A 24,998-nucleotide genomic window follows, 5' to 3' on the forward strand; every position below is an offset into this window, starting at 1 on the left:
TCAAAAAAAGAGAGATGTCCTTTTCATAGCAGGGGATTATAATGCAAAAATAGGAAGTCAAAAATACCTAGAATAACAAGCAAGTTAGGCCTTGGAGTACAAAATGAAGCAGGGCAAAGGCTAACAGAGTTTTGCCAAGAGAATGTACTGGTCATAGCAAACACCCTCTTCCAACAATACAAGGACAGTCTACACATGGACATCACCAGATGGTCAATACCAAAATCAGATTGGTCATATTCTTTGCAGCTGAAGATGGAGAAGCTCTATACAGTCAGCAAAAGCAAGACCTGGAGCTGAGGGTGGCTCAGCTCGTAAGCTCCTTTTTACAAGATTTGGGCTTAAATTGAAGAAAGGAGGGAAAACCACTAGGCCATTCAGGTATGACCTAAATCAAATCCTTATGATTATACAGTGGATGTGATGAACAGATTCAAAGGATTAGATATGATAGAGTGCCTGGAGAACTATGGACTGAGGTTCATAACACTGTATAGGGGATGGTGACCAAAACCATCCCCAAGAAAAAGAAATGCAAGAAAACAAAGTAGCTGTCTGATGAGGGCTTACAAAAGCTAAACAAAGGAGAGAAGCAAAAGGCGAAGGAGGAAGGGAAAGATAAACCCACTGAATGCAGAGTTACAGAGAATAGCAGGGAGAGATAAGAGTGCTTTCTTAAGAGAACGATGCAAAGAAATAGAGGAAAACAAAAGAATAGGAAAGACTATAGATCTCTTCAAGAAAATCAGAGATACCAAGAAAACATTTCATGCAAAGACGGATACAATAAAGGACAGGACCAAGAAGGAGAAGATATTACAGAAGATTCTAACAGAAGCAGAAGATATTAAGAAGAGGTGGCAAGAATACACGGAAAAACTATGCAAAAAAAGATCTTAATGACTTGGATGACCACGTTGGTGTGATCACTCACCTAGAGCCAGACATCCTGGAATATGAAGTCAAGTGGGCCTTAGGAATCATCACTACGAACAAAGCTAGGGGAGGTGATGGAATTCCAGCTGAGCTATTTCAAATCCTAAAAGATGATGCTGTCAAAGTGTTGTACTAAATATGCCAGCAAATTTGGAAAACTCAGCAGTGACCACAGGACTGGAAAAGGTCAGTTTTTATTCCAATCCCAAAGAAAGGCAATGCCAAAGAATGTTTAAACTACCATTCAATTGTGCTCATTTCATATGCTAGCAAGGTAATGCTCAAAATCCTTCAAGCTAGGTTTCAACAGTACAAGAACTGAGAACTTCCAGATGTATAACCTGAATTTTAAAAAGGCAGAGGAAACAGAGATCAAATTGCCAACATCTGTCGATGTTGTAGGGAAAGCACTGGAGTTCCAGGAAAAACATCTACTTCTGCTTCACTGACTATGCTAAAGTCTTTGACTGTGTGGATCACAACAAACTGTGGAAAATTCTTAAAGAGATGGGAATATCAGTCTTCTGAGAAACCTGTCTGCAGGTCAAGAAGCAACAGCTAGAACTAGACAATGGAACAATGAATGGACTGGTTCCAAATTTGGAAAGGAGTACATCAAGCCTGTTTATTGTAATCCTGTTTATTTAACTTACATGTAGAGTACATCATGTGAAGTGCCAGGCTGGTTGAATCAAACCAGTCAATCCTTAAGGAAATCTACCCCGAATATTCACTTGGTAAGACTGCTGCTGAAGCTGAAGTTCCAATATTTTGGCCACTTGATGTGAAGAGTTGACTCATTGGAAAAGACTCTGATGCTGGGAAAGATTGAAGGCAAGAGGAGAAGGGGACGGCAGAGGATGAGATGGTTGGATGGCATCACCGAGTCAATGGACATGAGTTTGAGCAAACTCTGGGAGACAGTGAAGGACAGGGAAGCCTGGTGTGCTATAGTCCATGGGGCCGCAGAGTCAGACACAACTTAGTGACTGGACGATGGCAGTATTGACCACCTGCGTGGGGAAATGTCCAGATACTGCATGCTGTTTGTGTCCTTCCTAACTGACCCTCATTTTTCTATCCAGGTCTTAACTTGCATTTGGTACTATTTTCTTCCATCTTTGTTATTTATCCTATTGAGCAACCTAAAGCTTCTTCTCTTATCTCTCATAGCTCCTAAAGATAGCACTCATTTATAAACTTCATAATGTAAACAGATGAGAAGTGAATGACATAAAGCTCTGATTTGAAAAGCAAAAATAAAAAGGCATGAAAACAAATACCAGTATCTATCCCTTAATACTTAGGAAAAAACAGACATAGAACCAAAAACTTGGAGACACTTTTTGTGTTAATAATATTTTTTGGTATTGTATATAGAATGAATAAGCAACAAGGCCCTACTCTACAGCATTATGGTTCAATAAACCATAATGGAAAAAGGATAAGAATATATTTATATATAACTGAATCATTTTGCTGTGTATCAGAAATTGACACAATATTGTAAATCAGCTATTCTTCAATAAGATAAATTTTAGAAAAACAGTATTAGTTTGGGATGCAGAGGAACTGAGTGCTGCAGTCCGATTTCAAATCAGAGTGATTTGGGTTTTAGTCTTAACTAGGGCCCGTTTTATCCATGTCATCTTGAATCACATTCCCCTTTATGAATCTGCTTCCTTATCTGCAAAATAGGGACCATAAGATGACCTGCTTATAGGTTTGCTATCAATATCAAACAGGAGAACACGTGTAAGCTGCTGGGACAGGGCATGGCACATTGTCAAGGCCAACCAGAGAATTTGTACAGAGAGTATGACTTAATTTTCACTTTGGGCAATCCACGTTTGGGCTAAACTTTCTCTTAATGAAAGGATGATCTGAATATAACCTCTTAAGGGCCCCTTCCAGCTTCCTGATTTCCTGTGAAACAGAATGGATAAACTGACTCAAAAGTCAGTTTATCTGACTTTAAACTGACTTTAAACAGTCAGTTTAAACTGACTCAGCCTGAAAAGTTTATATCATCCAAAGTTCCTATGAAGGAAAGAACAGAATCCCAAATTCCAGAATGTCAGAGGGACGATGGAGTAGGTGAGGAAATGGTGATGGAATTTTTTGTGGCAAAGGTCCATTTTCTGAAAGGGTAAAATATTACACAATAGGAGACTGCCTGACAAAGGAATGAGATAGCCATAGCCACATGTATCAAACACATGTTTGGGTAAGAATTAAGCAGAAAAGAGAAGTGCTAGTTTATTATCATGGATCAATTCATTTTTCATTCAGTGGGTCAGTGAGTGGATGAATGAGCCCAACCTGCTTAATTATCAGATTTATTGTCAATATCTTCAATATCCTATTTTATCCAATGAAATGAAAATTCAAGGTGGCTGAAAATGTTTTAGACCAAATTAGAATCAGAAAGCCCTTGATTCATATGGTTATAAGTAGTTGGAAGCAAAATGGTACAAATTGTGTCATTCTGAGGAGCAAGACATCATATGGGATATGGAGGATCACTACTTATTTCTTTATGTCTTCTCTCAAATCTAAGAATAAAGGGAAATGGTTACTTGCTAATTATGTAAGAAAAGGAGTAAAGAAAATTTTGACCACATCTATAAATACTTCTCAAATATGAAACATACCTACATGTTCATGATGGAACTGTGGGACTGTGTCCCAACTGTGAACTCTAAATTGTCTGTGCAATGAGTGGACAGAGGATAAGACTGGGGAAAATAATTACTAGGAACACATAATATTGGTGGAACTAGAATGCATCTGGCTACTTCCATTGGCTATCCAAAATCTCATGTTTCTACAGGGTCTGGGGACCAGAAGAAACTTTTTATGATTAAATGTTGTAAATGTTGGCGGTTCATTTTTCCACAAAGCACAGATCAAATAGTCAGGGAACCTCAGAAATTCCTTGTCTTCTGTTGTACCGAATTTATCATGTTATTTTGTGTGCTCATATGTGTGTGAGTCTTGATTTCTAAGTAATATCCACAACAATTTTAGATGTTTATGTTTTTGCCTTTTCAGATTTCCAGTTGGCGATTTTTCAGGTTAAAATATGAAAATGCTGCTCATTTTGTTCCTTATAATAATTTGTTCCCATGTTTCTGTCAACCAACATTCTGGTAAGGAAAATAATGAAAGGAATTCATTTCCTTAATTCTCATTATGGAAAATAGATAATATATCAGTCTGACTTGCTTAAAATATAAGAGTTTTGTTTTGTTTTGACTGTGATGATGGTGAGGGTGGGGGGGAGTGGTAGCTCAATTTCTTTGATGTCACCCCATGTTCCTTTGAAAATCATTGGTTTCTGGGGTTTATTCCCTCTTCACGATAGAAAGATATGACAGCTGTTTTCTTGTCCTCAGTTTCAGCTTCTTCTAGGTCTTCTGGGAGGTTGCATTTTCATGTGCAACCTTCTCTTTTCACATTAAGTTCAGTCCTGGAAAATTTGAAATGTCTCTTCCTACTTTGTTTGTTCCAAAATATTTGTCTTGGTCAAACATCCAGATTTGGCTCAAGTTTAAACTGTGTGTCTGCTGATTGTAAAGCAGGTGCTTTTACCCTGAAGAGGGAACTTCAGAGCTGTCCACTGTCTGTCAGCAGTCTATGTTCAATGGACTTGAAGTCAAAATACTGGTCAAGCCTTCATGGCCCTTACCACCACCTAAAAAATCAGTCACTTCATGTCCAGGGCCACCTAGATTGGTTTTACAGTTTTGTTTTGTTTTTTTTTCCAAGGACTCTGACCTTGGAAGCAAGTTTTCTGGAGAGGTAAATTCTTTGCCCTGAAAACATATTCCTTTGATGTCTCACTGGGCCTGATATTAAGCTTTTCAAAGAGAGGCGATGTTTTTTCTCCAGTTCCATGGTTCAGATAGAGTGATGGGCCTGGTTAAAACCTAAATATGTCTCCTGTGCTGGTGGCTACATTTCTTTTCTCCACACAGATGTGGGGATTTGTCTATGAATAGAAAGTTGGGCCACCCTAGGCAGTCCTCACCTGACAGTCCTCGGATGGGTCCCAGCCTTCTCGCATTGGCTCCCCCTCACTTAGTGTTTTCCCGGAGATGCTGCTGGATATATGATCATCAAAGGAATCTCAAACTAGCTGAAATCAGGTTGCTTAGAAGAAAAGAAAGGACGATTGGTATCCATTATGCCTTGATTGGACTTCTCTAAAGAGAATGAAGTAACATGCACGGGTACCAAGGCTGTTTTCCTAGCAGTTGTCGACAGGAAAAAATTGAAGTTCCTTTCATTTGATCAGAATTTATATAGTAACTATTTCAGATAATCAGAATATCAGAGTAAAGAGAGACCTAAGATATTTTCTAGTCGAATCTACCCATTTTAATTATGAGAAAATTGAGGCCCAAGTATGTCAAATGGCTTGTTAGAGCTGGGAGAATTAGCTGATAACAAAGTCAGGACTCAGGTTGCTTGTTCAGTTTCACTGTGTTTTCTTAAACATAAAACATCCAGACACACACAGTTATGTCCCTCCCTTCCCTGGACAAGAAATGGATCTTATATTACAGTCATGAGAACTCTGAATTCAAGCTAGCAGACAAACCACCAGCAAATTATATTTTGTGCTTGAACCAAATGCTTCCTATCACATACAAATATAATTTCACATACCTAACATTCAATCTGGCATTGAATGAAGCCTTAAAAGCTCAGCAAAGTATTCATCCCTATGTAAAAATTACATTATCAATAGAAACTTAAACTATAATCTCTTTCCTAGCTTAAGGTATACTGGTTTCTGTCACACTTTTCATATGTGAGAACAAATTTACCAATTATAATGCCCACTCTTGACTCATCAAAAAAATCATAAATAACTTTAGGATAGATTAATACATCTCATATTTATAATTTTTAGGATTTTTTAAAACTCATCAGTTTGACACTTCGAATACAAAACCAATCTGTTTATAAGTTAATTAGGTCACTTGTATTGTTTAAAAAGAAGTCAAAATGAAAGGCTATTTTTTCAGTTTTCTCTATTCAACAAATTTAATTCATTCTCAATGAAACTGTTTATCTTGTTGCTATAAACTGAGGTCAAATTCTGAAAGAAGAAAAGGACACAAAGGGAAATTATCCACTAAACTATCCATGTAAATATCCACATGATATTTTACTTCTTTATATGTAGCTATTTCTACTTAATTCCTTGCAAAAATGTTGCTTAATTTCATGATCAGTTCAAATGAGAAGGCTTATAAAAGAATTAGCCTAAGAAACAAATACTTCTCTTGAGAGAATATGTATTATTTAAAGTGCATTGGAAAGATATTACAAATGCAAGTAAAAGAGGGAAGTAAGTTTTTCCCATATGGTTGGCATTAAACTTGGCAGTAAATGTTTGAAGTTTGCTTTCATCGTGTTTGTCTGTGGGTTTGTAGGTCCGGAGTATGCTGATGTGATGTTTCTAGTCGACAGCTCTGACCACCTGGGAATTAAGTCCTTCCCATTTGTGAAGATGTTCATCAACAAGATGATTGGCAGCCTCCCCATAGAGGCTGACAAGTACCATGTGGGCCTGGCGCAGTACAGCGACGGGTTCCACGGAGAGTTCCAGCTCAGCGCCTTCAAGAGCAGGGGCCCCATGTTGAATCACATCAAGAAGAACTTCGGGTTCCTGGGGGGCTCCCTGCGGATTGGGAACGCTCTCCAGGAGGTGCACAGGGCCTACTTCTCAAGCGGGAGGGACAAGAAACAGTTTCCCCCGATCCTCGTGGTCCTGGCTTCCGCTGAGTCCGAAGATGCTGTGGAAGAGGCCGCTGAAGCACTGCGCAAAGATGGGGTGAGGATCGTCTCAGTGGGGATGCAGGACGCGTCTGAGAAGACCCTGAAGGCCATGGCCACGGGCCAGTTCCACTACAGCCTCCGGACGGTCAGGGACCTCAGCACGTTCTCCCAAAACATGACGCAGATTCTCAAGGATGCAGCTCAATACAAGGACGGGGCAGTCAATGACGTCCTTGTGGAAGGTGGGTCAGGGCGCCTATATAGGGACAATGATGATAAAATACTTTCAGAAAATCAACATGAGGAAAGGATGCAGACTCTGTGAGCATCTCTTTCCCCAAAAGCTGAGCTGCATTTTCAGGTGTTAATTTCTGCATGCCCTATGATTGCGGCCTTTTTAATCCAGTAAACTTGGGAAGCCTTGGTTTTCCATGTTTCACTTATCTCACTGCCTACTGTTTATAGGCTGCCTCCTCCCTGCCACCCAGCTGTCTGAGCTTTCTCCCTGGGCTTCAGCTGCTATGTAGCTTCACTTCTGGTTCATTTAAGAGGACAACTTGCTCCTAAAGAAATCCTTAATTCCTGAAGACATGTAAAGTCATCACAGATGGTTACAGCTTGAAATAACTTTAGGAAGTCCAAAACCTCTGTTCCACAGAGAGGAAGCTGCAGGCGCTCTTGGAGGCGATATGACCTGGCCCTGGGCCAGGCTGTGGTCTGGAGTTAGAGCTACACCTGTGTGGGTTCAGCCCCACACTTGCTCCTTCCTGCAGCTCTGTTCTAAATCAGCGTTCCCGTGCTCTGCTCCAACTCCAACCTGCTCTCTTGGTTGGTCCCCCTGTACTAGTCTATTAGCAAGGATGGCCAAGCGTTCATGAACATCACTCAAGATAGGGACAGGGGAGAGCTGGTAAAAACAAAAAAACAAAAAAGCAAAACTTTGCTCTAAGTGTACAAGTCCAGACAAGTGACATAATAAACACATTATGTCTGGTTGTCAGAGTGAAATGACGTATATTGACAATAGAGAATGCTTTCTTGTAGTAATCTAAGAAAATATGGAATCTTATTATTAGCATTTTCCCCAGATAAAATATTAGAACATCAACTGCTATTACATTTCCATCCGTTAAGAATGTTTGGACTATAACTGCTGGTTTTAGTAGTGGATTTTAATACAATAGCAGCTTCTGTTAACGGAGTGACTTTTATGTGCCAGTCCCCATGCTAAACTTGACATGATCTCATTTAATCCATGCAACAACTTTATGAGATCAATATTCTTGTTACCTGTATGTTACAGATGTAGAAACTGAAGCCGGGAGGTGAGCTAAGATCCAGTTCTTGTGCCCAGGACCCCTTGATCTCAGCTTCATCATAAGTTTGGATACCTCCTTCCTTCTTTAAGTGCATAACCGAGCTCTGATTGCTTGGTTATTCTATGTATATTCTATTTATAATTGCTCATAATTCCACGTGTCTTTAATGCTGAACAGAGATGCTGAATTAAAACTCTGCCTGTTCATTCCTCGCCTGCAGCTTGCCAAGGCCCTTCCGTGGCTGACGTTGTGTTCCTGTTGGATATGTCCACCAACAGTAGCTGGGAGGACTTTGACTATCTTAAAGAATTCCTGGAAGAAAGCATATCTGCTCTGGACATCAAGGAAAACTGCATGAGGGTTGGCCTCGTGGCCTATGCCAACGAGACGAAGGTGATTAGCACCCTGAGCAGGGGTGTAAACAAGTCGGAGGTTCTGCAGGACATCCAGAGCCTTGCTCCCCAGGCCGGGAAGGCCTACACTGGAGCCGCCCTGAGAAAGATCAGGAAGGAAGTCTTCAGCGTGCAGCACGGCAGTCGGAAGAACCAGGGGGTGCCGCAGATCGCCGTGCTCGTGACCCACAGCCCATCCCAGGACAATGTGACCAAGGCCGCTGTGAACCTCCGGCGCCAGGGGGTGACCGTCTTCACCATTGGCGTAGAGGGGGCCAGCGACACCCAGCTGGAGAAGATTGCGTCTCACCCCGCCGAGCAGTACGTGTCCCAGCTGAAGTCCTTCTCTGACCTGGCTGCCCACAACCAGACGTTTCTGAAGAAGCTGCGGAATCAGATTACACACACGGTCTCTGTCATTTCCGAAAGGACCGAAACCCTCAAAGCTGGTAAAGCCTCTTGCAGGAGTAGTCTCATCCTACTGCTCTTTTTCTTGTCTTGCAGGTGTTCTGTCTGCACAAGGGCTTGGTGGGTATGATGCAGGGAGAGAGAGTTGAGTTTGTGGTTTTTTAATTTAACCCAATAATTTAATTATTTAATTTAACCAACAATAGGAAATGTAAATTGGGGGAGAATAAGGGCTATTGAGGTGTTGGAATGGGAAGAAGGGATTTTTTTAATTTCCTCTTTTGTGCAGCTTTACTTATATTCTTCATTATTTCTTGACACCCCAGAACACATTCCTTAGCTATTTCTCCCCCTGCCCTGCTTCCTTTCTCTGCTCTTTCCTTAGTTTCTTTTTGCATGTGGACTTTTCTCTCCCTTCTTTCCTTCCCTCAGCCTCAAATTCCAATTTAGAGAATACACAGGAAGCATGATCTGGACTGAGGACAGGGTAATGAATTTACTGGGAGGTACTATTCTAGTATCAGTGAGTTTGGAGGGAGACAGAGAGCAAGGTACTTGTATATTTCATACATAGGCATGTATGCTACATAAATGATGTATGCATACACAAGATGTACATATGTCTGCATCCTTCAACGTATATTTATAGCATGTTGACCACAAAAGTGTCATTGCCCAGTGTAAATGAGGCCCCTGACAATACCCCTGTTGTGTTAATTGAGCAGCCGTGGATGAGGAGTAAATAACTCCTATGTCCACCAAGTCCAGTAAAATGCCTTCTTTAGTTAACAGAACGCCACCTGACCTTTTGCTAAGCAGTAGCTCTCTGGTAAGAGAAGCGACTTGTAGACAGCGTCTTCAAGTTTTCTTTCTAATCTTTTCCTACATCCAAATGGACTCTGATTCTTGATGCAAATCGTCTTAAACTGTCACACACAGCTGACCCACCCCATGCTAAGGCTCCCCAGAGTCAAGGCAGCGGAACAGGTCTTTCCCACCAAGAAGCTGTTTCCCTGTTTTCTGTCTGGTGTGGCTGGCGTTGGCCCTTCCTCTCACCTGCTCCCGGGTCTCTGCCCCACTTGCCCAGATGCCGCGTTCTGTTTTGGGTTGCGTTTTAGGTTGTGTGGACACGGAGGAAGCAGACATCTACCTGCTCATCGACGGCTCCGGGAGCACGCAGGCCACGGACTTCCAGGAGATGAAGACCTTCCTGTCAGAGGTGGCGGGGATGTTCAACATCGCTCCCCAGAAGGTGCGGGTTGGGGCTGTCCAGTACGCCGGCCGCTGGGACTTGGAATTTGAGATCAGTAAGTACACGAACAAGCACGACGTCGGGAAGGCCATCGAGAACATCAGGCAGATGGGCGGGAACAGGAACACGGGCGCCGCCCTGAACTTCACCCTGGGGCTGCTGCAGAAGGCAAAGCGGCAGCGGGGAGGCAGAGTGCCCTGCCACCTCATTGTACTGACCAACGGCGCATCCCGGGACAGTGTCTTGGGGCCCGCCAGCAGACTGAGAGATGAGCTCGTCCACGTCTATGCCATCGGGGTCAGAGAGGCCAACCAGACTCAGCTGCGCGAAATCGCCGGCGAGGAGAAGCGTGTCTACTACGTGCATGACTTTGATGCCTTGAAAGACATAAGAAACCAGGTTGTTCAAGAAATCTGTGCTGAAGAAGGTAGGACTCCTTACCTTTGGACTTCAGCTCCCAAACTGCCTCCCTGCAGTATTTTCTTACATTGTTTGTTGAAGTATAGTTGATTTACAGTCTTCTGGTCAACTTCTGCTGAACAGTTACACATATATAGACATTCTTTTTCATATTCTTTTCCATTTATGGTATAGCTCCCTGCACTATGCAGTAGGACCTTGCTGTTTCTCCATTCTATATAGTTGGCTTCTGCACCCTTCAGTATCTGACATTGCAGGTGTGGAGAAAGGGCATAAATATCCCAGCTGAAATTTCTTGACTTTGTGGAGCTGTTTATTCTCCAGAAGAAAACAGAGGACCCATTATAGTATTACTCTAACTATTGTCTGATGTGTAAAAAGAGTATTTTATGTTTATTTAAGTTGCTTTTTAATGAAGCTTATATGAAATCTTCTAAACCTAGGTAAGTAATTTTCAACCAGGGGTGACTTTCCCCCACCAGGGTATAGTTAGCAATGTCTAAAGACATTGCAGTGTCTAAAGACACTGTTGCTGGTCATAACGGGGGGGAGTGCTAGTTAATTGGCTTCTAATAAGTATTAATTAGTGTCTCGCCACAAATTCCTGTGAGGGTAGATCTATAATTAGACCACTGCATGTGTAATATGATCAAATGATTTCTGATTCTGAGTATTATTTTGGGTTTATTTAAATCACTTTTTAATGAAACTTGTATGAAATCTTCCAGAGTTAGATCAGTAGTTTTCAACCAGGGGTGATTTTGTCCCTTAGGGGATGGTTATAAATGTCTAGAGACATTTACTTGTGGTGGTCATCACTGGGGGATGCTCAGTTCAGTTCAGTTAAGTCGCTCAGTAGTGTCCGACTCTTTACGACCCCATGGATCGCAGCACGCCAGGCCTCGCTGTCCATCACCAACTCCTGGAGTTTACTCAAACTCATGTCCATCAAATCGGTGATGCCATCCAGCCATCTCATCCCCTGTTGTCCCCTTCTCCTCCTGCCCCCAGTCCCTCCCAGCATCAGGTCTTTTCCAATGAGTCAAATCTTTGCATGAGGTGGCCAAAGTATTGGAGTTTCAGCTTCAACATCAGTCCTTCCAATGAACACCCAGGACTGATCTCCTTTAGGATGGACTAGTTGGATCTCCTTGCAGTCCAAGGGATTCTCAGGAGTCTTCTCCAACACCACAGTTCAAAAGCATCAATTCTTCTGCGCTCAGCTTTCTTCACAGTCCAACTCTCACATCCACACATGGCCACTGGAAAAAACCACAGCCTTGGGGGGTGCTAATGGCATCTAATAGAGTACAGATGTCCTGCTAAACATTCTTCAGCATCCTACAGTGTGTGGATTTCCTTCCACAGTACAAACTTTCCAACCACAATGTCAGTTGTGCTGAGGTTGAGAAGCCCTGAGTTATATGTTAAAGCAAATCAGTAAATAATAAAGAGAATAGGCTCCCCTTCATCATCTTCAATGCTTTATTTACCTGCTAACTACCCTTAGCAAGCACACGCTTAACTTTGTAGAGAATTGTTTGTGTTTTAGATTTCCCTGTTCACTCTTCCTCTTTTCACATGAAGCCACCTTAAATAGCCCATCTCCTTTCTCCCATGCAGCCTGCAAGGAGATGAAGGCCGACATCATGTTTCTGGTGGACAGTTCTGGCAGTATAGGACTAGAGAACTTCATCAAAATGAAAACATTTATGAAAAACCTGGTGAGCAAATCTCAGATCAGGGCAGATCGAGTGCAAATCGGTGTGGTCCAGTTCAGTGATGTCAATAAGGAAGAGTTTCAGCTCAACAGATACACATCCCAGGGGGAAATTTCAGATGCAATAGACCGAATGGCTCACATTGGAGAAACCACCTTGACGGGGAGCGCCCTGACCTTCGTGTCTCAGTACTTCAGCCCTGCCAAGGGAGCCCGGCCCAACGTCAGGAAATTCCTCATCCTCATCACGGATGGTGAGGCTCAGGACATAGTCAAGGACCCAGCGGTGGCCCTTCGGGAAGAAGGCATCATTATCTACTCTGTAGGGGTGTTTGGCTCCAACGTCACCCAGCTGGAGGAGATCAGCGGGAGGCCGGAGATGGTTTTTTATGTTGAGAATTTTGACATTCTGCAGCACATTGAGGATGACCTTGTTTTTGGAATATGTAGCCCCCGTGAAGGTAAGCATGGGCATGTTCACCAGGGGGATCATTGAAACACCACACATCCATGTAGATCCTTGCTTCCTGAACTAAGCAGACTGCTATGAACACTATAAACCGGTTTTGTTCAATTGAACTGTTTATCCCAGTGGCTTTTGGCTCACATATAGAAATGCAAGTTTCCTCAACAGAACTGTTAAAATCAGACAGTAAGGAACAATTCAGAACTGCCTAGGTTCTTTCCCATTTGTAGACGAAGCACTAGTGAGATGAATCCTCCATTTAAGGAAAATAGTACCATACAGGATTTTAGGTCTGGTTCCCTGGAAGGAGAGTCTGAGTGAGACGTTCTTATGGAAGCAATTTATTTACTTATTGCTTTAAAAAAATTATTGAAGTATAGTTGATTTACAAAGTCCTGTTAGTTTCAGGTGTTCAGCAAAGTGATTCAGTTATACATACATACGTGTGTGTGTGTGTGTGTATGTTCTTTTTCATACTCTTTTCCCTTATAGGTTATTATAAAATATTGAGTATAGTTCCCTGTGCTATATAGCAGATCTTTATTGGTTGTCTATTTTATGTATAGTATATATATATATATATATATGTTAATCCCAGCCTCATAATTTACCCCTCCCCCCACTTTCCCCGTTGGTAACTATAAGTTCATTTTCTATGTCTGTGAGTTTGTTTTGTAAATAAATCTATTTGTATATTTTTTTAAGATTTTGCAAATAAGTGATATTATATAATATTTGTCTCTTTCTGTCTGACTTAATTTAGTATGATAATCTCTAGGTCCATCCATGTTGCTGGAAATGACATTATTTCATTCTTTTTATGACTGAATAATATTCAGTTATGTGTGTGTGTATATATATATGTATATATATATAACATATCTTTATCCATTCATCTGTTGATAACAGTTAGGTTATTTCATGTCTTGGCTAGTATAAGTGCTGCTGTGAACATTGAGGTGCATGTATCTTTTTGAATTATATCGTTTTCTCTGGATTTATGCCCAAGAGTGAAATTGCTGGATCAAATGGCAGTTCTATTTTTTTAATTTTTTTATTTTAAGGAACCTCCATGCTGTTCTTCATAGTGTCTGCTCCAATTTACATTCCCACCAACCACGTAGGAGGGTTCCCTTTTCTCTGCACCCTCTCCAGCACTTATGACTTGTAGACTTTTTGATTTATTGAAGTGTCTTCAGAAGAGAAGTAGGGAGAGCAGGGCAGGGCATGGGTAGGAGTTAAGCGAGGAGGTTTTCTCAGCCTGAGTCTGGCTTCAGCCTGATCCAGCAGGGAGCAGGGAGCATGAATTACAGCACAGAGTCGGTTCCATCTGGAGGCAGGGTCCCGGCCTTATATAATCTGAGTTTAGGGGCAACGTGTGGTCTGCTGAAGACAGGTAGTAGAGGGACGTAACCCCTGGACAAGGTGGCTCCCCCTTTCACCTAACATCTACTATTTAAGTTTGTTCATTTTACAATTTTTTGTAAAACTTTTAAAATACTTATATGAAATGAGATAATCTTTGTAAAAACATATTGATATTTATTAAATCTTATAAGGGAGGAATATGATATAGGAACTTGAGCAATGGATGCTTCAAAGGAAATAAATGGGTAGTCATCATTGTGTTCCCAGGGTACTGCAGAATGAAAGTAATAAAGGTTCAGCAGAAATAAGGGGCCCGTGGGGCTTGACAACACAGGCATTCTGAAAAACTTCTATGAAGGAGATGAATCTTAACAGAATTTTGAAGGAAAAAAGGGACATCATCTTGTTGTTCAAATAACAGTTCTGGCCAAGCCGCACTAGAAGTATTGGTGACTGTGATCTATATTTTGTGGCTAAAGGAGTAGACCTGGATTGTGCTTCCTGGTAACTCCAACCAGAACAAATATGACTTCTCTGAAGGGTGCTTTAACTGAGCAGTCTGCCCTGCAGCCTCCCGGGTAATCCAAGCAGGCTCCCCTGGGCAGCTGAAGGCCCAGGGGACATCGTTTCTATTTGTGTGGAACCAGATTTTCTGGGTGACGTGGTCATGGCTCTGTACATGTGGCCTCTAGTTAGGTGGGTAAGTGTATTGGCTTTAGGGTTTGCAACAGCCCTGCCATTGTTGTAAGGAAGTGGCTTCCAAAGAAAGGAATGTGATGAGCCTTGAGGAAGGGCTAGGGAAACCTTTTCACAATTCCATTTCTCCAGAATGGATGAGTTAATTGTTGAAACCTACCTTCTTAAGGCCTGCGGACAGATGGTGCTACATAAGGACTAAATCATTCACCATCCTACAGTTCCACTTCTCTAGAATGAATGAGTTGGAGTTTAGAACGCTGCACCTTGAGAACAGAATGTGATACACACATGGATTACTTTACTTTTCCATGGCATTGACCCCACATTTACAAAGTGAATGAGAGGTCATGCTGGGATCACTTGGTTGGGCCAAGTGTGAAATGGGATAATTTCTACAACAAAGCCCAAACATGAATACAGATTATGTTTTAAGAAAGTCAATAAAAGGAGAAAACATAACCTTGAAAAATTAGCCATGAAGAAATTATAGTGTTGCCAAATTTATTTTCATCTGGTCATTTCCCCAAGGTTTATCTTAAGAATAAAACCTCATGATCACTGTGGCTTAAAAAAAAAAAATAGACAAATTTGTATAAATGAAAGCACATGTTGAAGGTACCACTTATACAGGAAAATTTCCTCAGAATTGTGAATTGAGTTTTTTTGGTCCAAAAGCACTTGTCATGTTTATCTCTGATGTCCTGTGACTGTCACTCCGCCCCCTTCCCACCCACGGTAGCAGGCTTCATGTCACATCTGCCTTGTCCTAAAAGACACACAAATCACTTCTTGGCCTTTTGGCTAAGATCAAGTCTAAAACACACAAATGAGCATGTGTGTTGTGTCTGTTATTCAGAGAACGGACATTTAGATGTACAGCTTGATCCTATGGAGGGGAGACCCTGGCATTTAAAATGTGGGGTGGGCAGGGTGGGTGATGTGAGTCCTCCATGATGTGCAAAGCTAATCTCATCAGTTTTCCTTTTCCTTCCTCTTTCAGAATGCAAGCGCATTGAAGTTTTAGACGTGGTGTTTGTAATTGACAGTTCTGGCAGCATTGACTATGATGAATACAACATCATGAAGGACTTTATGATCGACTTGGTGAAAAAAGCTGATGTGGGCAAGAATCATGTCCGGTTTGGGGCTCTGAAGTACGCGGATGACCCGGAGGTGCTGTTTTATCTGGATAACCTTGACACCAAATGGGAGGTGATCTCGGTGATCCAGAATGATCAGCCCATGGGGGGCAACACTTACACCGCTGAGGCCCTGGGCTTCTCAGACCACATGTTCACCGAAGCCCGGGGCAGCCGTCTGCACAAAGGGGTCCCCCAGGTCCTCATCGTGATCACCGATGGGGAATCCCACGATGCTGATAAGCTCAATGCTACAGCCAAGGCCTTGCGGGACAAGGGCATCCTTGTTCTGGCCGTGGGCATCGCCGGCGCCAACCCCGTGGAGCTGCTGGCCATGGCAGGATCGAGTGACAAGTACTTCTTCGTAGAAACTTTTGGAGGTCTGAAGGGGATATTTTCAGATGTGTCTGCCAGCGTATGTAACTCTTCAAAAGTAGGTAAGATTCATCCACTGAGTTTCCTTAATTATCAGAAGAGGTCCAAATAAGCTGTAGTTATTGGAGCCCAAATGGGTTTTTGCATGCCACTTGCACCCACAGAAAGTTCTTCTTTCTGTTCTTTACACAAGAAATCAAGTCCCTCTCTTGTTCAGAACCACTGGTTGAAGTCCTATCCCCTCCAGTCCGGAAGTTCCCAGTGCCTTCACATGTTTCTGTTACAGCACAAGCTCATTTGAAACATGGAGCCCAGTGCTAAACACCCAATTTTAGCCTCAGATGTTTCCAGAGCAGAGAGCATACAGGACTTCTTCTGCCCTAGATGGTGTTTTTGTTCTGGCAGCTCAAAATTGCATTGCCACATCCATGTATGTATGTATTCATTCATTCATTTGTTCAGCAGCCAATTTACAATTTCATACCAAAGGGAGATTATGGTCTTTTAAAACTCCTTAGTATTTTTATTAGGATGTGTTTTACTAAAAATACCGAGTATTTTTGTTAGGAGAGTTAATATTAATCTAGGATTTCAATATCTTGGTGCAGTTCCTTTTAAAAATTATTTAACTTTCCTGTTTTTCATATGCTGTGCCTCTTGAGACTACAGCTACTATCTTTTTCGTTCACAAAACTAACAAAATCCATCTGGATCTCAACAAAATCTGGGATGAGTCTCTTACCTTCAATTGGCCAATGTCTAAAATTCAGTCTGACCTTTTCAAGTCCACTGTAGAAGTTGAAACTGAATTTTTATACTGACTATTCTCCCTTGGGCACAAAGAAAGTTCATTTCCTTTATTTGAATCTGAAGCAAAGGAATTTAATGAACTAACCAGTTCCTGAAGGATCTATTCACCCAATATTTTATCTCTACCTTGCTTATCTCAGCTACAGAAATCTCAGATATCTTTCAACTTTTCTGAGGCTAAAATGAGAATTAATGAAGTTAGGTCAGTGATGAGCTCTATGGGGAATTCAAGGAAATTTTAATGCTTTCCAGAAGGCTGAAGAACACACATGAGCAAGCGCCAAGCATAACTCATTCACTGGCAATGGCCTTTCACATTCTTTTTTTTAATTTGCTGTGATAAGACAAGGGCAACATCTCTAAACCATAGTGCATTGTTCAAAGTAATTTCTCCCAAGGGGACATTTTTGCCTGTATGCGCCAGAAAGCAGGCTGGTTAAGAGACAAAAGAGACTAGATATAGGCTGAAAGTCTTGATTCTTAAAACTCAATTTGCCAGAAACAAGAAAAGGGCTTATTGACTCAACTGGCCAGCAAGGCCAAGTCAATAATGAAGACCATCTGCCTGTTTGTTTGCATCCCTAGGTGGATGTGTCATTTATTTTTCTTGTTATGCTACCACTGTTGCTGGGCTTTCTGAAAGTTAGCCTAGATTGCAGGTGAGAACTCATTTTCTATCGCATCACCCCCAGTTCTCTGGCATCTCAGAAAAAAAAACTGTGTGAAGCCAAACAGAAAAGAGAAGCCTAAAAGGATGTGGGACTATGCCTCATGCTGATTCTATGACACGGTGGTGTGTCTTTGTTTTCTCTCCAATTAATGGGACCACAGGGTGGCATAAGCTAAAAAACCACCTTCAGAAATAGCATTTCCTTATCAGTTCAGTTCAGCCGCTCAGTCGTGTCTGACTCTTTGCAACTTCATGGACTGCAGCATGCCAGGCTTCCCTGTCCAGCACCAACTCCCGGAGTTTACTCAAACTCATGTCCATTAGGTTGGTGCTGCAATGCAGCTATCTCATCCTCTGTCATCCCGTTCTCCTCCTGCCTTCAATCTTTCCCAGCATCAGGGGCTTTTCAAATGAGTCAGTTCTTCACATCAGGTGGCCAAAGTATTGGAGTTTCACCTTCAACATCAGTCCTTCCAATGAACACCCAGGACTGATCTCCTTTAAGATGGACTGGTTGGATCTCCTTGCTGTCCAAGGGGCTCTCAAGAGTCTTCTCCAACACCACAGTTCAAAAGCATCAGTGCTCAGCTTTCTTTATGGTCCAACTCTGTCTTCCATACATGACCACTGGAAAAACCATAGCTTTGACTATATGGACGTTTGTCGGCAAAGTAGTGTTTCTGCTTTTTAATATGCTGTCTAGATTAGTCATAACTTTTCTTCCAAGGAACAAGCATCTTTGAATTTAATGGCTTCAGTCACCATCTGCAGTAATTTTGGAGCCCAAGAAAATAAAGTCTGTCACATTTTCCATTGTTTCCCCATCTATTTACCATGAAGTGATGGGAGCAGATGCCGTGATCTTCGTTTTTTGAATGTTGAGTTTTAAGCCAGCTTTTTCTCTCCCCTCTTTCACTTTCATCAAGAGGCTGTTTAGTTCCTCTTTGCTTTCTGCTATGAGGGTGGTGTTATCTGCATATCTGAGGTTATTGATACTTCTCCTGGCAATCTTGATTCCAGCTTGTGCTTCAACCAGCCTGGATTTTCGCATGATGTATTCTGCATATAAGTTAAATAAGCAGGGTGACAATACTCCTTTCCCAATTTGACATACTCCTTCCCTGATTTGGAACCAGTCTGTTGTTCCATGTCCAGTTCTAACTGTTGCTTCTTGACCTGCATACAGATTTCTCAAGAGGCAGGTAAGGTTGTCTGGTATTCCCATCTCTTGAAGAATTTTCCGCAGTTTGTTGTGATTTACATAGTCAAAGGCTTTGGCATAGTCAATGAAGCAGAAGTAGATGTTTTTCTGGAATTCTCTTGCTTTTTCTATGATCCAGTGGATGTTGGCAATGTGATCTCTGGTTCCTCTGCCTTTCCTAAAACCAGCTTGAACATCTGAAAGTTCTTGGTTCACGTACTGTTGAAGCCTGGCTTGGAGAATTTTGAGCAATACTTTGCTGGTGTGTGAGATGAGTACCATTGTGAGGTAGTTTGAACATTCTTTGGCATTGCCTTTCTTTGGGATTGGAATTAAAACTAACCTTTTCCAGTCCTGTAGTCACTGCTGAGTTCCAAATTTGCTGGCATATTAAGTGCAGCACTTTCACAGCATCATCTTTTATGATTTAAAATCACCCAGCTGGAATTCCATCACCTCCACTAGCTTTGTTTGTAATGATGCTTCCTAAGGCCCACTTGACTTCACATTCACTCCAGGATGTCTGGGTCTAGGTGAGTGATCACACCATCGTGGTTATCTGGCTCATTAAGATCTTTTTTGTATAGTTCTTCCATGTATTCTTGCCATGTCTTCTTAATATCTTCTGCCTCAGTTAGGTCCATACAGTTTCTGTCCTTTATTGTGCCCATCTTTGCAATAAATGTTCTCTTGGTATCTCTAATTTTCTTGAAGAGATCTCTAGTCTTTCCCATTCTATTGTTTTTTCTATGTCTTTGCATTGTTCACTTAGGAAGGCTATCTTATCTCTCTTTGCTATTCGTTGGAAGTATGCATTCAGATAGGTGTATCTTTACTTTTCTCCTTTGCCTTTCATTTCTCTTCTTTTCTCAGCTATTTGTAAGGCTTCCTCAGACAACCATTTTGCCTTTTTGCATTTTTTCTTCTCAGGGGTGGTTTTGACCATGGCCGCCTGTACTCCATCCATAGTTCTTCAAGCACTCTGTCTATCACATCTAATCTAATCTAACTGTAAGGGAGTTGATTTAGGTCATACCTGAATGGTCTAGTGGTTTTCCCTACTTTCTTCAATTTAAGTCTGAATTTTGCAATAAGAAGTTCATGATCTGAGCCACAGTCAGCTTCTGGTCTTGTTCATTTGACTTCCCCTGCTCAGTCAGAGAAAAAATAGCAATCTGATTTTGTTGTTGTGTTCTTTGTAGACTGTGAAATTGAAAAAGTCGATCTTGTGTTCCTCATGGATGGCTCGAATAGCATTCATCCAGATGACTTTAGGAAGATGAAGGAATTCTTGGCGTCTGTCATTCAAGACTTCGATGTCAGTAACAACAGAGTGCGTATAGGAGCAGCCCAATTCAGCCACACCTACCGGCCGGAGTTCCCCCTGGGAACGTTCCTCAGCAAAAGGGAGATCTCCTTTCAGATTGAAAACATCCAGCAGATCTTCGGATACACCCACATCGGCGCCGCCCTCCGGCAGGTGGGGCACTACTTCCAGCCGGACATGGGCAGCCGGATCCACGCAGGTACCCCCCAGGTGCTGCTGGTCCTCACGGATGGCCAGTCCCAAGACGAGGTGGCTCAGGCTGCCGAAGAGCTGAGACACAGAGGCATCGACATTTACTCTGTGGGCGTCGGGGATGTGGATGATCAGCAGCTCATTCAGATCACCGGGACTGCTGATAAGAAGCTGACAGTTCACAACTTTGACGAGCTGAAGAAGGTCAAGAAGAGGATTGTTCGTAACATCTGTACCTCTGGGGGAGACAGCAGTGAGTATCCAACAGGTCCCTAGGGTCTATGCCTTCTCTGGGGCTGGGGGCAGAATGCAGATTTGTGCCTGTTAATTTCAAATGGAACCTTTCAGTTATCACGTGTTTTCTGCCCCTTGTAGATTGAGACACAGGGTCTCAATCAGTTTTCCTCTCCTGGGAGCATATGCCCTCTTTGTGATGGGAATGCCTCACCTTCTGAAGGTGTGAGGACAAGGCCTGTTTACACTCTGGTTGGTTTCAGAGGCTGAAGAATGTGTCCCCCCAAAACAAACTATTTGACAGATTTGGGTTTCCTGGCAGTGGGGCTGCCAACTGCTGCCACAGGTAGGGAGGGAGCATCTTAGAGTTTAGAGCATTAATGTGAAACTTCAACGCGGAAGTTGGTAAATATCTTCTTAAAAATTAGCACATTTTGACATTTTTTCCAGCAGATGGAAGGAAAGGTCTGGAAGGAGAAATAACTTTTTCTATTTTTATAAAAGTCCCCGCTGGGTTGGCTGTGATTCTGTATAGCTACCTATGGTAAAGAGTAACCCTAGATTTCCACCAGGGATAGGAAGGCTAGACGGTTGTTAAGAGGCAGCTTTGGAGATGGGTGGTTAATGGACTATGAATGCCTATGTAACAGCCACTTTTTCTTGCACAAGTGGCTTAACTTTCCAAAGTTTAATTTTCTCATCTGTAAAAATTAACCACAAAACATCTAGTTCAAAAGATCCTTGTGAAGATGAAATAAGGACATGCATATTTAACATTACTTTGAATAAACATGACACCTGGGATGTCATCATCAAGTCACTTCACTTTTGTCTACCATCGACCCATTTGATTTATTCACGGGGCCAGCTCTTGCCTTGCCCCCAGTCACTTTAAAGAAGTAAGTGACCCTCTTCTTGGTGATGAGTATGTCCATCCTTGTACAACTCTTCAGACTTCACACTCAGTCAAGTTCACTGTGCCTGCCGCAGGCCGAGCACCATGACCATTTTAGCGCTCATTCCCTGCCTCCCACGTTGGCCCCTCCTCCCAGGCCTTGCCATCTCCTCACTGATCATGGTGTCCAGTCTCTCCAGAATGGGCTGGCCAAGGGAGATGGGCCAAGGAGGATCAGGAAAGTTCTTAACTTGATGGCACTTTTCAGAACTGCATTTTCTCAGCAACCCTTGTCCAAAGCTGGGCCCACCCGTGACTGCTTCAAAGACTTCCCCTTCTGCCCATTTGTCAGGCACATCTGTCCCTTGGGGAAGGTGAGCATCTCTCAATTCCAGCTGTTCCCTTATGCCTTCCTCAGCTTCTGGGCATCTAGGGATGCCTCCTGCTTTATCTGTGGCTATCTCTTTGCCCCTCCAGGGAAACCTTCTTGGATAGGAGACCAGAGAAGCCCAACACAGCTCTTTCTTATGTGCAGCCGTATCAACTCCATGGGAAACAATTATGTGTCAGTTTCCCCAGGAAATCCTGGAGTTCCAGCCCCCCAATGTCGGTGTTCCAGCATGGGTGCCTCTCCTTTGTAGAAAGCAACATAACATCATGTCTCACTCTTCAGAATTTCTTGGCTGTATGATCTCCAGGTTGCCTCTCAGAGTGCCTCTCTCTTCACTTAAAGAGGACATTATCTCCTCTCTTTGTGTGTGTGTGTATGTATGTATGTGCACTTGTGGGCAGAGACTCATGGCACACCAACTGTCCCCTTCGTAAGTCTTCTTGGCTCCAAGCACAAACCTTCTATAAGGCCCAGTGTGTAAGCCAAAGTTTAAGAGTCCTGCCATTGGTCAGGACTGTCTATGTAGATTGCGCTCCACTTTCTTCCCATACTTTGTAATGTGCCTGGTGACCTCAGCCAAACCTTCCACATGAATTTCCTGTTTCACATGAAATACCCATTTCCATTTATTCACATTAGGCTGAAAATGATCTTGGAACCATTTAATCTGTCCTTAATAGGGTGAAAGAAAGCCAAGCGGAAAGTCGAAACAGAAGTCATGAATGTATAAATAAATGAGAAAAGTACACTTAAAGATAAACTTCAAGTGATTACTGTAACAAACAAAAATGTGTGAGGCCTTTGTGGCCAAGCTGTGATCTGAGGGCTAATGAGGCTGGAATGATAAAGCTGATAAAGCCTGTGCAAACATATTGGATGATACCAGCTCCGCTTGGACAATGAACTCCCAAATCAAGGGAAATCAGACAGTAGCTTGATGTGTCTCAAAAGAAACCAGATTCAGAGCCTGAACATCCAGCTTTGCTTCTTATTAAAACATGTACCACTTTGGAATGGTCACTAACCTTTCTGAGTTTTCTCATTTGTGCAGTTAAATTATTTCTGATTTTTCTTATTGTACTTAAGATTTAGTTTATGGGAAAGGATGGTTAGCTGCACAGAGATATGAGGGAAAAATCAGTGTTTCTTGTGCCTCTATGGAGGGTCAAGCATTTTAAAATATTATAAATGCATTATCTCATTAAACTCCCAAACTCTCTGTGGTTTATATTTTCATTCCCATTTACAAATGAGGAAAAGGGAGCTCTAAGGACTATTGGGAGCCTGGCCCAGATTTTACTGGAGGCAACAAACTAAGCAAATTTTAAAATCTACGTCTGTCTGATTCCAACCCATTTGTGGGTTGTTAAATTTTTTGATATAGTGGCTATCTAGGTTTTCTTGATATAGTTGCTGTCTAGGTTATCTGGTGTTCCGTCATAAGTGTTGTGCTTCAACTATGAATTGCTGGAGCTTATTAAGACATCACGGGTTTATATCTCAAAAGTTTCTACTATGTAAAGAAGCCACTCACTGCTAGGCTGTCCCTTCCAGCAGCGTAATATAGCATTTGAAACCTGCATGACCTAGCATCACTGGCCACCCAGAAGGTGGTGGAAATAAGGTCGTTCAGTGTAGGGACTCCAGACAGGCCTGGATCTGATTCCCACATGCCAGGTCCACGATAATAACTGTGAGACCTCGGGCAAGCCTCTCTAAGCCACAGCATCTTCTTCTGAAAAATGAGTATCAGAAGCATTTCTATTTATTCTGTGTCGTAGGGACACATGAGGAATGCGTGAGGACAAGTGTGTGTAAATATGCAGTGTGTCTTAGTAACTCTCATGGCGTATTGCCAAAGGTATCTTGAAGTGATTTTATAAGTCCAGGTGCATGGAGTGATGGCGTAGTTCAGTTCACAAAAGGTCAGTTTGCCAAGAGTTCCTTGATTCAGAAACTTTAATCATTTAGCAGTTCAGAGCTATATTTCGATTTAATGCCTCAATATACACCAAATTCCCCAAGCAACTAAACTGAACCCTGTTTTCTTAACTTCATCCATGCCAGTCTCCTGACTTTTCTTGGAGTCTGCATGTTCTAACCACCCAGAGAAGACCCCCAGCAGTTTTCAGGATATGGACTTGCTGCCTTTTTTGGCATGGAGCCATGACTAGGTTGGAGAAGGCAATGGCACTCCACTACAGTACTCTTGCCTGGAAAATCCCATGGACGGAGGAGCCTGGTGGGCTACAGTCCTTGGGGTCATGAAGAGTTGGACATGACTGAGCAACTTCACTTTCACTTTTCACTTTCATGCATTGGAGAAGGAAACGGCAACCCACTCCAGTGTTCTTGCCTGGAGAATCCCAGGGATGGGGGAGCCTGGTGGGCTGTCGTCTATGGGATCGCACAAAGTCAGACATGAATGAAGCGACTTAGCAGCAGCAGAAGCAGCATGACTAGGTAGCAAAAGAATTGAAAGTACCTCTTATGTTTCACATTATCATGGAAGATGAGTCAAAAAGGACATTCAACCAAAGGCCAGTCTGATAAGGACAGAGTAGACACACCTTCAGGAACTAACTCAAGGAATATGGGAAATATAAGAAAAAACTGATGGTCATTTCCAACTTTTCTTGACAAGGATCTCTTTATGTTCCTGTCTTAATGAGGACTGTATAGTCCATGGAGTCACAAAGAGTCGGAAACGACTGAGCAACTTTCCCTTTCACTTCACTTACCTAACTATATTTTCTAGATCTTTCTCTCTCTTTTTTTTTTTTTTATCTAAGATACCCCCTTCTTTTAAATCTCCAAAGAAATTTTTCTCTCATCCCAGCTAATAACCACCAACAGCCCAACTTTGCACTTGAAGTGTTTTCTCCAGAATCTGTCTTCTAATCTTATTAATATACCTTACTATCTTGACCATATTTCTTTCTTTTTAAAAAATTTTATTGAAGTATAGTTAATTTACAGTATTGTGTTAAT

General features: G+C 42.2%; 1 protein-coding gene across 1 annotated transcript in view; it reads left to right on the forward strand.

Moving 5' to 3' along the window:
• Nucleotides 1–4,027: 4,027 nt before the first annotated feature.
• The window catches only part of COL6A6 (collagen type VI alpha 6 chain), a 106,244-nt gene continuing 85,273 nt past the window's right edge, over nucleotides 4,028–24,998 (forward strand). Inside the window, exons 1-7 of the mRNA XM_061167962.1 lie at nucleotides 4,028–4,088; nucleotides 6,384–6,971; nucleotides 8,269–8,889; nucleotides 9,967–10,527; nucleotides 12,144–12,701; nucleotides 15,774–16,349; nucleotides 20,171–20,740. Coding sequence (XP_061023945.1) covers nucleotides 4,028–4,088; nucleotides 6,384–6,971; nucleotides 8,269–8,889; nucleotides 9,967–10,527; nucleotides 12,144–12,701; nucleotides 15,774–16,349; nucleotides 20,171–20,740 — 3,535 coding nt within the window. The remainder of the gene's footprint in view (nucleotides 4,089–6,383; nucleotides 6,972–8,268; nucleotides 8,890–9,966; nucleotides 10,528–12,143; nucleotides 12,702–15,773; nucleotides 16,350–20,170; nucleotides 20,741–24,998) is intronic.

The sequence above is a fragment of the Dama dama genome, chromosome 19 (genome assembly GCF_033118175.1).
Source record: "Dama dama isolate Ldn47 chromosome 19, ASM3311817v1, whole genome shotgun sequence".
Lineage (NCBI taxonomy): Eukaryota > Metazoa > Chordata > Mammalia > Artiodactyla > Cervidae > Dama > Dama dama.